Source organism: Lytechinus variegatus, chromosome 15, assembly GCF_018143015.1.
Source record: "Lytechinus variegatus isolate NC3 chromosome 15, Lvar_3.0, whole genome shotgun sequence".
Lineage (NCBI taxonomy): Eukaryota > Metazoa > Echinodermata > Echinoidea > Temnopleuroida > Toxopneustidae > Lytechinus > Lytechinus variegatus.
The window spans coordinates 27,534,974-27,547,546 of NC_054754.1; the positions used below are offsets into that span (position 1 = coordinate 27,534,974).

Consider the following 12,573-nt stretch of genomic DNA (forward strand, 5'->3'; position numbering starts at 1 on the left):
TCAAGGTAATTTTATTGATTTCAAGTCCAAACATAAACTTGCAGGGCTCCACAGGCACACTAACCTTTTTTTAACTACTGGTCCAACCTATTCATGTCAGACCAGTAGATACTGAGAAAGAAAGAAAAAGAAAGAAATAAAGAAAGAAAAGAAAGGAAGGATTGAAAGAAGGAAGAAAGGAACTAAGGAAGAAATACAGAAAAGGTAAAATGATAGAAAGAAGGAAAAAAGAATGAAGGAAAGAAATAAAGAAGGAACGAAGCAAGCAAGCAATATAAAATAGAAAGTAAAGGTAAAGAATAGATGAACTAAAGTTTTTATTACGGACGATTTTTCAAAGAGTCTTGCAATAAATGTGAATATATCGTTGATTCCAAGATAAATTACAGCAACAAAGGAACGAAGATCACATTTGGAACTTCAGGGGGAGATAGTGGTATGGTAAGCTGAACTCTCTTACTTTTACATCAATAACAGTGAAAATATAGTCTCTGCCTACGCCTCCCATCCCCTTCCTTTTGCTGTACATGGCGAATAGTCAGGGATGAGGAGTGGTCTGAGATCTATACGATATTTCTGAATTTTACAATGTAGGCCCTATATATTTTTTCGTAAGTTTGGATGTACTTTCTTTATCTTATTATAATGTGACATTTTATGCACAAAAAAGCGATCCAAATATCAGGTTTCCGCCAAATGTTAGATCTAACGTTACCACTATTTGTGCTAAAACGTTGCCTGTACGTACGGGCCAACAACTCTTCAGTCTATGACTCTATGTATTGGTGAGTGGAGCCAACGTAGTTCAAGGGAACAACCAAAATACAGAGACTGAAGCTTTTGGTCCAACTTACTGCTTGCTTAGACCAAAAGCTTCGGTCTCTGTTATGTTGGTTGTTCAGCTGAACTCCGTTTGCTTCACTCACCAAATACAGAGACCGAAGTTCTAGCGCAATCTGTACAGGGGACTCAACGGCCATATGTTTTTAAGATCAGATAAAACAGGGAAGTGAATTTGCGTGACAGCCGAGGTAAGTCACTGTTTTTGTTCCTTTTACTTGATTTTTCTCTGTTTTTTGGCAATTAATGCCAAGAGGGATTAATTTGCATTTTGGTCACATTAATTTTCAAAATTTTCATTCATTAAAGACAAAAATTGAAGAGCCCCGACAGGGGATCTTGCATTGCAAGTCCCCTAATGGTGGCTGCACGATAGCGAGCCGTCTGTGTACGAGGAGAAATTTTTAAAAAATGTAAAAAAACTCCTCGAAACGGACGGCTGCCAGCTGTCTACTGCTTGCTATGTTCCACTTGTTCACTGCTACCATCCTGCCTGTGGGGAATCTTCAGGTAGGACTATGGTATGCCAATGTTGTACAGAGCACACACTTTAAAAAATCATTAAAATATCACTTTTGTGACCAAAATTACTAATTTCCATACAGTTGCAATTTATTTTACATTAGTAACTTGGGAATAATTTTTGTATTCACTAGAGCGCTCAAAAACTTGAATTTTGGGCATATTTTTGTGTACGCCCTCTATTGGTGGAAAGTAATATGGCAAGAAATTTTTCATTTTTTGATCCCTATTTTTAATTAAAATAAAATATTTAAAGTGTCAAATTTAAATAAGAGCCAAGTTGTATGAATAATAGATGTAATGAAAACTGTCAGTGTAAAAAAATCAAGCATTGGCAAGACTTCCATATGTCCCCTCCACTAAAATTAATGTTGTAACCCGCACCCGTTGCGGTACGGGTTAACCTGCCGGTATGCCTCCGATCGCGGGTTGCGGGCCGGGCCGAGTTCATTCTCAAACCCGCAGACCGTCATGCGAAAAAAAGGGAGAATAAACGACGCATAATAAAAACATTCACAGTGAAAATTGAGTTAAGATCATGTGCTTCTTACGTGGCAGATTCTTTTAGAGACGTAGATATTTCCTTTTAAAAAATGCCGGCATATTTTTGTCTTGTGAATAGTGAACAGGACTGAGTCTGAGACAGTTCAACATGATAAATACATCGAGTTGCTCTTTCAAAGGCCAGTGCATGCAGCGCAGTCAAAAGCAACCGCATGGGCCAATGAAACTCGATGTTGAGTTTCCCGTCCCATTTTTTCCAGCTCATAATGAGGAACCGATTTCATTATTCATTATTTTTCAGAAGATGAAAGTTTGACCTTTTGTAACCTTTTAACGCACTTTATTCTGTGGAACTTGAAGCCAGGGAAAAATTAATCATTTTTTTTCGGGGGCTCCATTTTCATTTTTTTTCATTTCAGGGGCTCTTTTCAATGCTACGTTTTTGTATTTTGAGGAATACCTGTTCACTTATTAAATTAATTATTACTTGTTGTTTAATATTGTATGATTTTTAAAGTTTTTTTCATGCTTAGAATCTTGGATGTGGGTGTGTTTGTGTGGGTGAAACTGTGAGTTGAACTTGATATAAATGAATTTAATATCTAATTTTTACTCCATCTAATTCCAGTACTTGGCCATGTAATAAAGGCCCACATACCCTTACTTTTCCTGAAGTTCTTTGAAAACGCAGATCTCCACGAAAATTGTATTTCTCTATGGGGGAGTCTAAATTTGGTGAGAATGAACTCATTAATAACTTAATATACATGACAATGAAGAAATCATGAAACTTCATTGGCAGTTTTGAAAAATATACCCGAAATATAAACTCTGTCTGAAGCAGAAAATCACCATCATTGAGGCCTTTACAGAGCGAATTGTCCCCCAGAGCTCTGGCAGAGAGACAGAGCTCAGACTAGCTAGCACAAGCGCCAATGCGTACGTGTGTGAGCCTCCCGTCGGCCTTGTAACAGATTGAGCTTTGATGATTTTTTTGTCTGATATTTACCTCATCCCCTGGAAAAATAAAACAAATGATTTTTAAGTTATAATTAGCAAATAAGATAAGTTATTTTGGATGTTACTAGGCCGTATGATAACTCACCAACGCGAGGTTACTAGACTTTGGGATTTATTGAGGTAGCTCAACCATACCTCGAGCGATGTTCGTGCAGGCTCCACCACTTCTACGGTTGTTGAGTGGAGCCTGCACGAACATCCCTCGAGGTATGGTTGAGCATGCAGCGTCATTCCATTCACAAAAAAGAAAGAAAGAAAAGATTTACAGGTATTTACAAGATATACAAGTAATTGTGTTACTGAAAAGCTTATATTAATGTTTTAAATCAGTTTTGAATCTAGATATCCAAATAGTTTATTTTCAGAATTTGATTTTCAAACGCGGGCCAAATTTCATAACGCGGGCGGGCGACGGGAAACTGAACATCGAGTTTTAGCGGCCATATTATCGAATGAAATACAAAAACAGAAGGAAATAATATAGAGATAAACGAGAAGAAAAAATTGACTGTATCATTATCCAGGTATTTATTGCAATTTTGATTACTTTATAGACGAGGTCCCATAGAATTGAATATTGTAATTATGATTGTTGTGAGTCGCAGTGTCGACCGACCTGGACTGAAAAACAACATTGCCGTCTGCCGATCCTTGCTGGGCAGCCTGGGCTAGCTAGCGCACACAGCTCCGGTTCGCTATCTCCGATCCAAGGCGTTAATTGCGTAATGCTTTCAATTTTGAGATCAGAGCGGACCCATTTCGTGGTACAAAGTCACCCCAAAAAACATTTTCTCTCCAGAATAAAAGGCGAATTTGCAAATTGTAAGTAAATTCACTCTAGGCTAGGTAGTAGTAGACATATATTTTACTGATTTGAGCCTGTATAGTGTGGGGATTGCAGAAATAATGTTTTTCATTTTTCAAAGATAAATTGACTTGCGGGTTAAAACCCGACGGGTCAGCGGGTCCCGCTTGCAAAGTATTCGATTATACGGGACGGTACGGTTCGGGTTTTCACTTGCGGGTTACAACATTAACTAAAATTGAAAAAAAAAATATGGAGGTTTATCAAGAATTATCTAACATATATCTAAGAGATTTAAGAAGGAAAAGTCGGATACATACCAAAATATGGCTTTATTCCATCAAAAATTCGAGTGTGTGTAATTCCCAATGGCATCGGTTTATTTAGTCAGAAAAATAAATACCCAATACTCTTGGAGAGTAGACTAGGCGTAATATTGGTTGATAATTGTTATGAAACCCATGGCTTTCAACAATTCCTGCTAGCTCAGTGAGTGATACCCTTTTCATAAAACTATCCTCCAATTAGCCGCCTAAGAGTAATGCGGATAATTCAATAAAAATTGCGTTCATAAACTCCGAAAATAAGCCGCATTATTTTTACGAGCGCCCGTCCTGAAAAAGGCGGATAATCGCCATGACAACTGGACACGCCCCCTCCGATGCGGTTGTGTTGGAAAAGGGTGACCTTGTGACCGCACCATGGCAATTATCCGCATTATTTGGAAATGCGTTCATAAACTCAAAATCTTGTCCCGATGCTGCTATTATCTTCTCTTCTTCTTCTGATAAAGTACAGTCCACCGACTGGTGTATTGTCGTACTATATTAGGCAGGTCTGGTGTGGAGTATGTACAGTGCCATTTTAAAATATACTAAAAAGTTACTACTTGTAAGTGCAGCTATTATGCGGATAATAGCAGCATCAGAGTAATGCGGATAACTCTTGTCCTCCTCCAATTTTACGACCAAATTATGCTGTTATTAATAGCCGCCTAATTCATAGTAATTGGGTTTATGAAAGGGGTATGAGGCGACAGACTGGAGATGCTTCGTTCTGCAGCGAGAGGTTCGAATCCAAGTTCCCACCGGAATAAGAAGAAAAAAAAGAAACAAAAAAAGAAAGACAGAAGGGGGTTTTGGGGAAGTATTTTATAAACTTAGTGGAGGGGACATATGGAAGTCTTTCCCAAGCATTTGCCCCAATTAAAGAAAAAATAAGCCAAACATTGCCACCCTTATTTTGCCACGCATGGAGATATAACTGAGAACAAGGTTATATCATAACCTTGTTCATTGAATGAGTGGGCAGGGGCCAGACCACGCAATGCCTATGTACCATGCCATGGTCAGTCCAATTGTTTGGCTTTGTCTAGAAGTAGAAGTAAATCTATTTTTATTTTACCTTTTTCAACACATATCTTTTGTCATCAGACTTGTCTATTGCCAGGAAAACTTGTCCTTGTGCTCCTTTTCCGAGGCGGTTTTCGAGCTAAAAAAGAGATTGACATGCAAGAAAAGCTCATTCATACGGATTGAATATAATTGAATGTAAGCTTAGACGTATTCATCACATTTTCTTATATTTCTCAAACATGAATTTGTAACTTTTCTGAAGTTGCTCTACTTTACTCACCTTGTAGTTCTCCATCTTTCCTCTTTCACTGGCAACGCCAAACTATTGAATTACGCATGCGCCAGATACGGAGCAGTGGCACCAAACGGGATTTCTTTACGCACATTAGTTTAGCTTCACAAAAGAGATGCCGGTGTCATAGGCGATTTGGACCGGCCAGTCGATCGGGGCCGGAGGTACTAATCGACGGCTCTTTTACCCGCCGATTAGTTCCGAATTCTGTTGTGTGATGCGATCGTTATAGTCGATTTGTTCCGACCAGGCGATTTGTTCCAATACCCGGGGGGCCACTTCCATTCACGAGCAGGGTGACCAGATTTCACAAAATGAAATACGGGACAATCGACAAAAAAGATCAACAAAGAAGGCTACACAGTGTTACACCCAGTGGCGTACTGTGAGTCACGGCATGGGGGGGGGGGGCACCAGCAAAAATTTTGATTCACCTAGTGAGCGCGCGAAGCGCGCTCAGTTGCTAGGTATACTGACCTATAGAGACATTTTAAGGACAGTGTCATTAAACGAATGTGTATGCTACTGATCACATAATGCGAGCGCGAAGCGCGAGCTGAAATTTTTGTATATATTGACACTTTAAGGACTATATTGTAGGAATCTATTAAGAGTATACATATCTCACCACAGTAATCTAATGCGAGTACCAAGCGCTTGCTGATTTTTTTAGAATTATATACATCCAAACACATAAAGCACCTGTAGTCATTGTAATCATGATTAACATGCACTTCTCACTAATCAAATATTGCGAGCGCGAAGCGCGAGTTAAAAATTAGGAAATTCACACCTGAAGAGGGGCATTCTAAGGCTTGTTTGTAGGAATTCATGTAGTCCATGCCTATTTCACTAACCAAATGATGCGAGCGCAAGCTGAAATTTTTTATATTCAGATCAGAAAAAGGGACATTTTAGGGACTGGTTTTAGGAATTCATGAAGAGCGGACATATCTCACTAATCCACTAATGCGAACGTAAGCGCGGACGTGAAATGTTTGATATTAAGACCTTAAAATGATATGTCACTGCATAAAACAATAATAATTCGAAGTGCGAGGAAATATATTTGGTGTATATTGACTTGAAAACGGGAGGTTTTAGTACAACAGGATTATATATCTCGTTAAACAGACAATGCGAGCATCAGGAACAATGAAGACATAGGCCCTGAGCAAATTATGTTTCATAAAGTTATGATATCTTTTTTTTATTTTCATGTAATATAACATAATTATAATATAACATAATATAATTAACAATAATTTTTCCTTCCCATTACGTTTCTCTCACTTTCTCCCTCTTTTCCCCCGTTTTTTGGGGCCAGCCGATTGGGGGGCAAGTGCCCCCCATGCCCCCCGTAGTTACGCCACTGGTTACACCTGTGAAAAATTATAAAGCATTGGAAGGGTGGGTGAACGAAAGAATGAAGGAGAGAAAGAAAAGACGAAAGAAAAGAGATGAATTGAGAAGAAAGAAAGAAAAAATTAAGGGGAAAATGAAGGAAAAATGAAAAAAGAATAAAAGAAAGTTAGAATAAAAGAGCGAAAAATGTTACCGTCATTCTTTGAATTGAATTCAGAAAGAAAGAAAAAGAATGGAATGGAAGAAGGATACAATGTGTGAAAGACAACATAAAGGAGAGAAAGAAAAAAATTAAGAAAAATGAGGAGGAAAGAAAGAATGAAGGAAAGAAAAATGTTTCCTTCATTCTTTGAAAGAAAGAAGCAAACAGAGAAAGAAGGGAGGAGGAAAGGAAGGAATGAATTAAGAGAGGGAGGGAGATAAAGAATAAGGGAAAGAATTAGAAGGAAAAGTCAAATGAAGAATGAAAGAAAGGAGGAAAGAGAGGGAGAAAGAATTTATGTGAGGAGGGAATGAAAACATAATGGAAGAAGAGAAAGAATTTAAAGAAAAAGGAGAGGAAGGGAGGGGGAAAAAGTTTTAAGAAAGAAAGAATATAAAAAGGGAAATTTGATAAAGAAGACAGGTAAGAAAAAGGGGGAAAGAAAGAAAAATGAACAGAGAGAGAAAGGATCAGGAAAGACAAATAGGAAATAAAGATAGATGGAACAAAAAACGGGCAAGCAGGAAGGATAGAAGGATGAAGAAAGAAGGATAGAAAAGAAAGAAAGAGGAAAAAAAGTTTAAACTTCAAGCAAAAAAAAATCAATCATCTAACAAAAATCATAATGATATTTGGTGTTTTTCAAATATAATTTTAGAATTAAAAATAATGTTTTAGAAATGAATAAAATTTCAAAGTGATTTTTTTTTACTTAAAAATTAGATGAAACATCGCGGTATCATACACAACAAGACTCAAAACGAAAGCTGAAACAACTAGATCTAGTTATGAAAACTCAATAACTTAATTGTTCCTCCGAGATTACATCTCCAAATCAGTAATCTGAGAACCCATAATATAGTCATACAAATTTCCCGCCGATTTTGTGATTATTTTGGCATGTTTGGTGGAGAGAATCTGCTCAGATCCTACATGCCTAGCTAGTAGCCTGCCACACAATGGCAGGAGGCCAGTTAGTTTACGATGTATTGGGTTAGCAAGAAAATCACCGTAGAACTTGCAAATCGATTTTATTGTTGTCTCTGCTTCGTCATCTACCTCTGTTGGTTATTTTGATGAAAATTCGTCACTTTTAAATACATTTTGTTCAATATTCTGAAATACGGGACAAATAGGCGTCCCGGGAAGGGTTTGTCGGGACGCCGGGACAAAGAAGCAAAATACGGGACAATCCCGGGAAATACGGGACGTCTGGTCACCCTGTTCACGAGTGGATACCATGCGTGACCATGGGGTCTCGAAAAGCACCCTAAACATTCTGAAAATGCACCCCTTAACAAGTATTGGGGTGTCAAACCCTAAGTATTGGAAACAAAACGATTATCAGTTATTATCTTGGCAAATATTTCCTGAAATGAACCCCTAAACAAGTACAGGAATGTTTTATTGTTACGGGTCCTTCGGTCGTCGGCTTTACCTTACTGGTTTAGAACGAACCCACCTTCTACACCTCGCGCAAATCAGACTCTAAACACGAAGTGTTGGGGCAAAAAGGACATCCTTTATAAAACATTTTAAGTTTAATTGTTTTATCATCCCCGCAAATTCGACCCTAAACACGTAATTTTCCTTGCGAAATAGATACCCTTTTTTCATTATTTTTGTGTTTTTGACACCGTAACGTGCCCTATCGTGAAAAAGACATCCTTTTTACGTGTTTTTTTTTTTTGGTCGCGCATGGTATCCACTCGTCAATGTAAGTGCCCCCCCCCCCCGGTCCAATAGGCTGTTCATGCAAAATTATCATCCTACAGCAAGAATGTGATATTCTAGTCGTCCTTTTCAACTAAGGTTTTTGTTTCAACCAATTATTGGCTCCTCCATGCAATTAAGGCACCCTGTCCACAGAACAGATATACTGAGTTGCTGATTTGAGAATCTCAAGTTATTTAGGGAGTTGTATGCATTTTTTAGCACTCTTCCACTTAATCAAACATCCAGGGAAGGCTGCTGTGTGGAGCCATGAAGCCCTAATCATACACTGCGTGTTCCCTTTTTGCGCCTGTGCTATTCAAGGTGTGAACTTCGATATATCCACCAATATGGCTGGTTTGTCTTGGTCTTCACCAAGCAAGAAATAGGATGGGATTGGCGACTAGGGTGATGGGGGGGGGGTGGTAAACACTGCTGCATGCTCTTCGAACCTCGATCCAAAGTAATCAAGTAGAAATCAAAATGAATGTATCAATACACGAAAACTAAGTCCAACTTCAATAAGGTTGCCAAAACACAGGAAATTCTCAGTGACACCTTATTGAGACACATACTATGCGCATATATTTTTTTTTTGGGGGGGGGTTGGGGCACGGGAACTGGTCAGTCGAAAAAGGAGGAAATATATATGAAAATAAAAGGGAAAGAAAAGAAACGTAGGAAGAAATTATGGGGGAAAAGTATTTGAGAAAAGGAAGAGTGAATAAAGGGGGGAGGAGAGAAAGAAAATGAAGGGGGAAAAGAGGGGGAGATGAAATAATAATAATAATAAAAGAGCGTGCCCGCAATTTGAAGTTTGACCTATAGCGAGGAGCAGAAATGATGGTCGAACTTTGGGGTACCAATTTGGTGTTTGACCGGGAGCGCATTCATGTGTCACATGGGGGAGGGGTGGGCAAACTGAACTTAAACGGCATGAACTTGACCCGTTCTAGGCACTGATCTCTCCTTTTTATCAGTGGTTCTAGGGGGGCACCAAACTGACCTTATAAGCTCGAGAGAGGGGGTACTTTGGCGAGGATCCGGCTCATGCCTCCCCTCCCCTTTTGAGAGCCACAAAAATGTGGTCAAAACTACCGTATATGTGCAAGTGCTAACTTTTTTATTATTTTTGCTTAATTGTCAAATTTTTCTGGACAAAAGTGCCCTCCTGGAAATTCCTGGATCCGCCCCTGGCTGGCATTCAATAACACACATGTAGGCCTATTTATTTAGAAGTGAATGAATGACTCAAAATTGGTCGTGTAGCTTCTCATTGGCGGCGGAAGCCCAAAAAATTATGGGGGGGTCTACCTGGAATTTATGGTTGGACACAGGAAAAAAAAATTGACAAGCAAAAAAAAAAGGTTAAACAAAATTTTAGGTGCCATGAGCCTAATTACATCAGGAGGGCTCAAGAAATTCGTTCGACCCAACCCATTCAAATTTTTTTAATTTGATGTTGCTTATTGAAAAAAAATGTATGAATATGATTCAAAATCTAACACTGATTCTTGAAATGGTAACTACTGAACTTCCTTCGCCCAAATTGGGAAGATAAATAAGTGCCTTGGAACTATTTTTTGACTGCATGGCGGACTAATTAGGGCTATTTTACTGTTTCAGTTGATGAATTTGATCCATTCATACTTATCTTCATAAATGGCGATCTATTTTTAAAATGAGCTGGCTACGATACCCTTTCCTGGTCAGATATGGAATATCAGATATATATCCTATCCAATGGTAGTAAACATTCCACCCTCTAATTTCACATTAATTTTTCAAAAGTGTCATTTTAACACACAAGTCTAAGGGGAATGTTTTACGCGCGTGACACCTTTAGGGGGGCCATAACGATTTTAAACAACTTTAGGGCGGTCCACCTGAATTTAGGGGGACGCAGGAAACAAAATTGACAAGCAAAAAAAAAACCCAATTTAAGAGGGGGGAGGACCCTCGCCCCCCCCCCTTCCGTCGCCTATGTAGCTTCTTAATTTATTCCCTTATTCGACTCTCAATCGTGAATAGATTCTTTTCAGTCACGCCTCACAATCCTTAACACATCCAGTTCACCTGAAATTGAAAACATTTATATACTTTACAAAAACATACCTGTTTCGAGGGGAGCACCAAGCTTCGACGCCGGGCTTCGTCAGCAGTTCCCCCTCTCAGTCAATCAAAGAACGAGTGGCAAGAAAATGCATTACACAAGACAATTATTTCAATTTAGCCAACTTTTAATGTATAATGATAATAATTCAACATGTCTCGTTCAACAATCTCATCGAACACCTAATCCATATTTCACAATGTTATACGTATGATCATACTGAGATACTGAGGCTAATTTACCCGGTATATATAATATATATACAAAGGAAATTATAATTTGTATGGTGTCGAAAATCTGTCTATCTGACGGTCAATTGGATCAGGGTCGCCCTATCCACTAACCCGTCTCTGTGGGCTAGTGGTTATGGCACCGGCGTTCAAAGCTGGGGGCCCGGGTTCAATTCCGGGCAGAGACATTTTTTCGGCATCACCAATTTTTCCAAAGGGTAGATAGCTCTGGGGAACTTTGATTTAAGCTAAGCCTACCATTGTTCTCTTCATCCATTTCTTTACACAATATTTAAAATAAAAGAGTTGCCAAAGCTGTTGTACATGTATAGCTTCTCTCACACACACACACACATATATGTTCATAGTGCGAGCCCGATCCGATTGACCGTCAGATAGACAGATTTTCGACACTACCAATTATATTTTCCTTTGTCGGGTGAAGGTGAGTTTTGAACAATGACAAGCCGCCAGCATGCCTCAGCTGGATCAAAGCTATTGCTTTGATGCAGTTCAAAACTCACCTTCACCCGACAATCGGTTATGAAATAAGCAAGTTATGGGAGTTTGAAAACTCAAATTGGCAAACGTGCTTCAAAATGACTGATTTTGTGGACAACTCTCCATTTGTTTGGTACACAAATTTTCAGATTTTCCTCATTATCTTTCAAATTGCATCTTGCCTCCTTCTGAGCACAACATATGTCATGGGAAAATATAATCCACACCATATATGTCAAGGTCAGGAGGAGATAATGTGAAATATGTGAAATAAAGGGGAAAATCTGAAAATATGTGTAAGAAAACAAATGGAGAGTTGTCCACAAAATCAGCCATTTTGAAACATGTTTGCCAATTTGAGGATCCACATAGAAAGTACAACAATCGTCCATAACTTGCTTATTTCTTAACCGATTTTGATGAAACTTTTTTTTTTTAATTGTTCCTCTCATTTTACTCTTTCCAATAAGATTGCTTCTCTTCTTGGGTTTTGGTTTCCTTTAACTCCAATCTGCAATATGAGTTGGGTTCAGAAGTGAGATCCTTTTGGTCTGGTCATGACTCTCGATCGGGCTCTCTACAACCAAACAGGTGACAATCCACGGCCCTCGGAACTGACCCTCTTTGGTAGATGCTTTAATCATAAACGTGCAAAAGATTTTGAAACAATGGGAAACAATGTCGTGATTGGTTTGATCGAATGTTCTACAGTGCGAATGAGACATGAGACGTATACCGTATAGGCTTGCCTGTTTCAATAATATAGGCTTATCATCAAAGAACTTTTGCATGACTTGATCAAATTGATAAACTGATGAGAAACCATCTTGTTTTAGAAGTTAGATAGTACAAGACAGTAAGTCGCTTTAGTGAGCAAAAATAAATTCTTTAATCAGACGGCTGAACTGATATTTATCGTCTACTGACATAATTATGGATGGAAAGAAAGAGATGCACACTCGCGCGAGCTCGAATAGTGGATATATCCATGATCTATTGTGCGGAAAGAAACCCTCGGATTTAGTCTTAAAGTACAGATTTTTTAACCTTAACTGGGTGATTTTGTTTCATTGAAAAGAAAAAAAACTTGTCATATAACAAACGCAAAATT

At 38.6% G+C, this 12,573-nt stretch overlaps 1 protein-coding gene across 1 annotated transcript in view; it reads right to left on the reverse strand.

Moving 5' to 3' along the window:
* The window catches only part of LOC121428601 (serine/threonine kinase-like domain-containing protein STKLD1), a 44,642-nt gene extending 39,063 nt beyond the window's left edge, over window positions 1-5,579 (reverse strand). The window contains exons 1-2 of the mRNA XM_041625358.1: window positions 5,327-5,579; window positions 5,096-5,182 (exon numbers count right to left, since the gene is read on the reverse strand). Coding sequence (XP_041481292.1) covers window positions 5,096-5,182; window positions 5,327-5,341 — 102 coding nt within the window. The 5' untranslated portion in view covers window positions 5,342-5,579. The remainder of the gene's footprint in view (window positions 1-5,095; window positions 5,183-5,326) is intronic.
* Window positions 5,580-12,573: the final 6,994 nt, after the last annotated feature.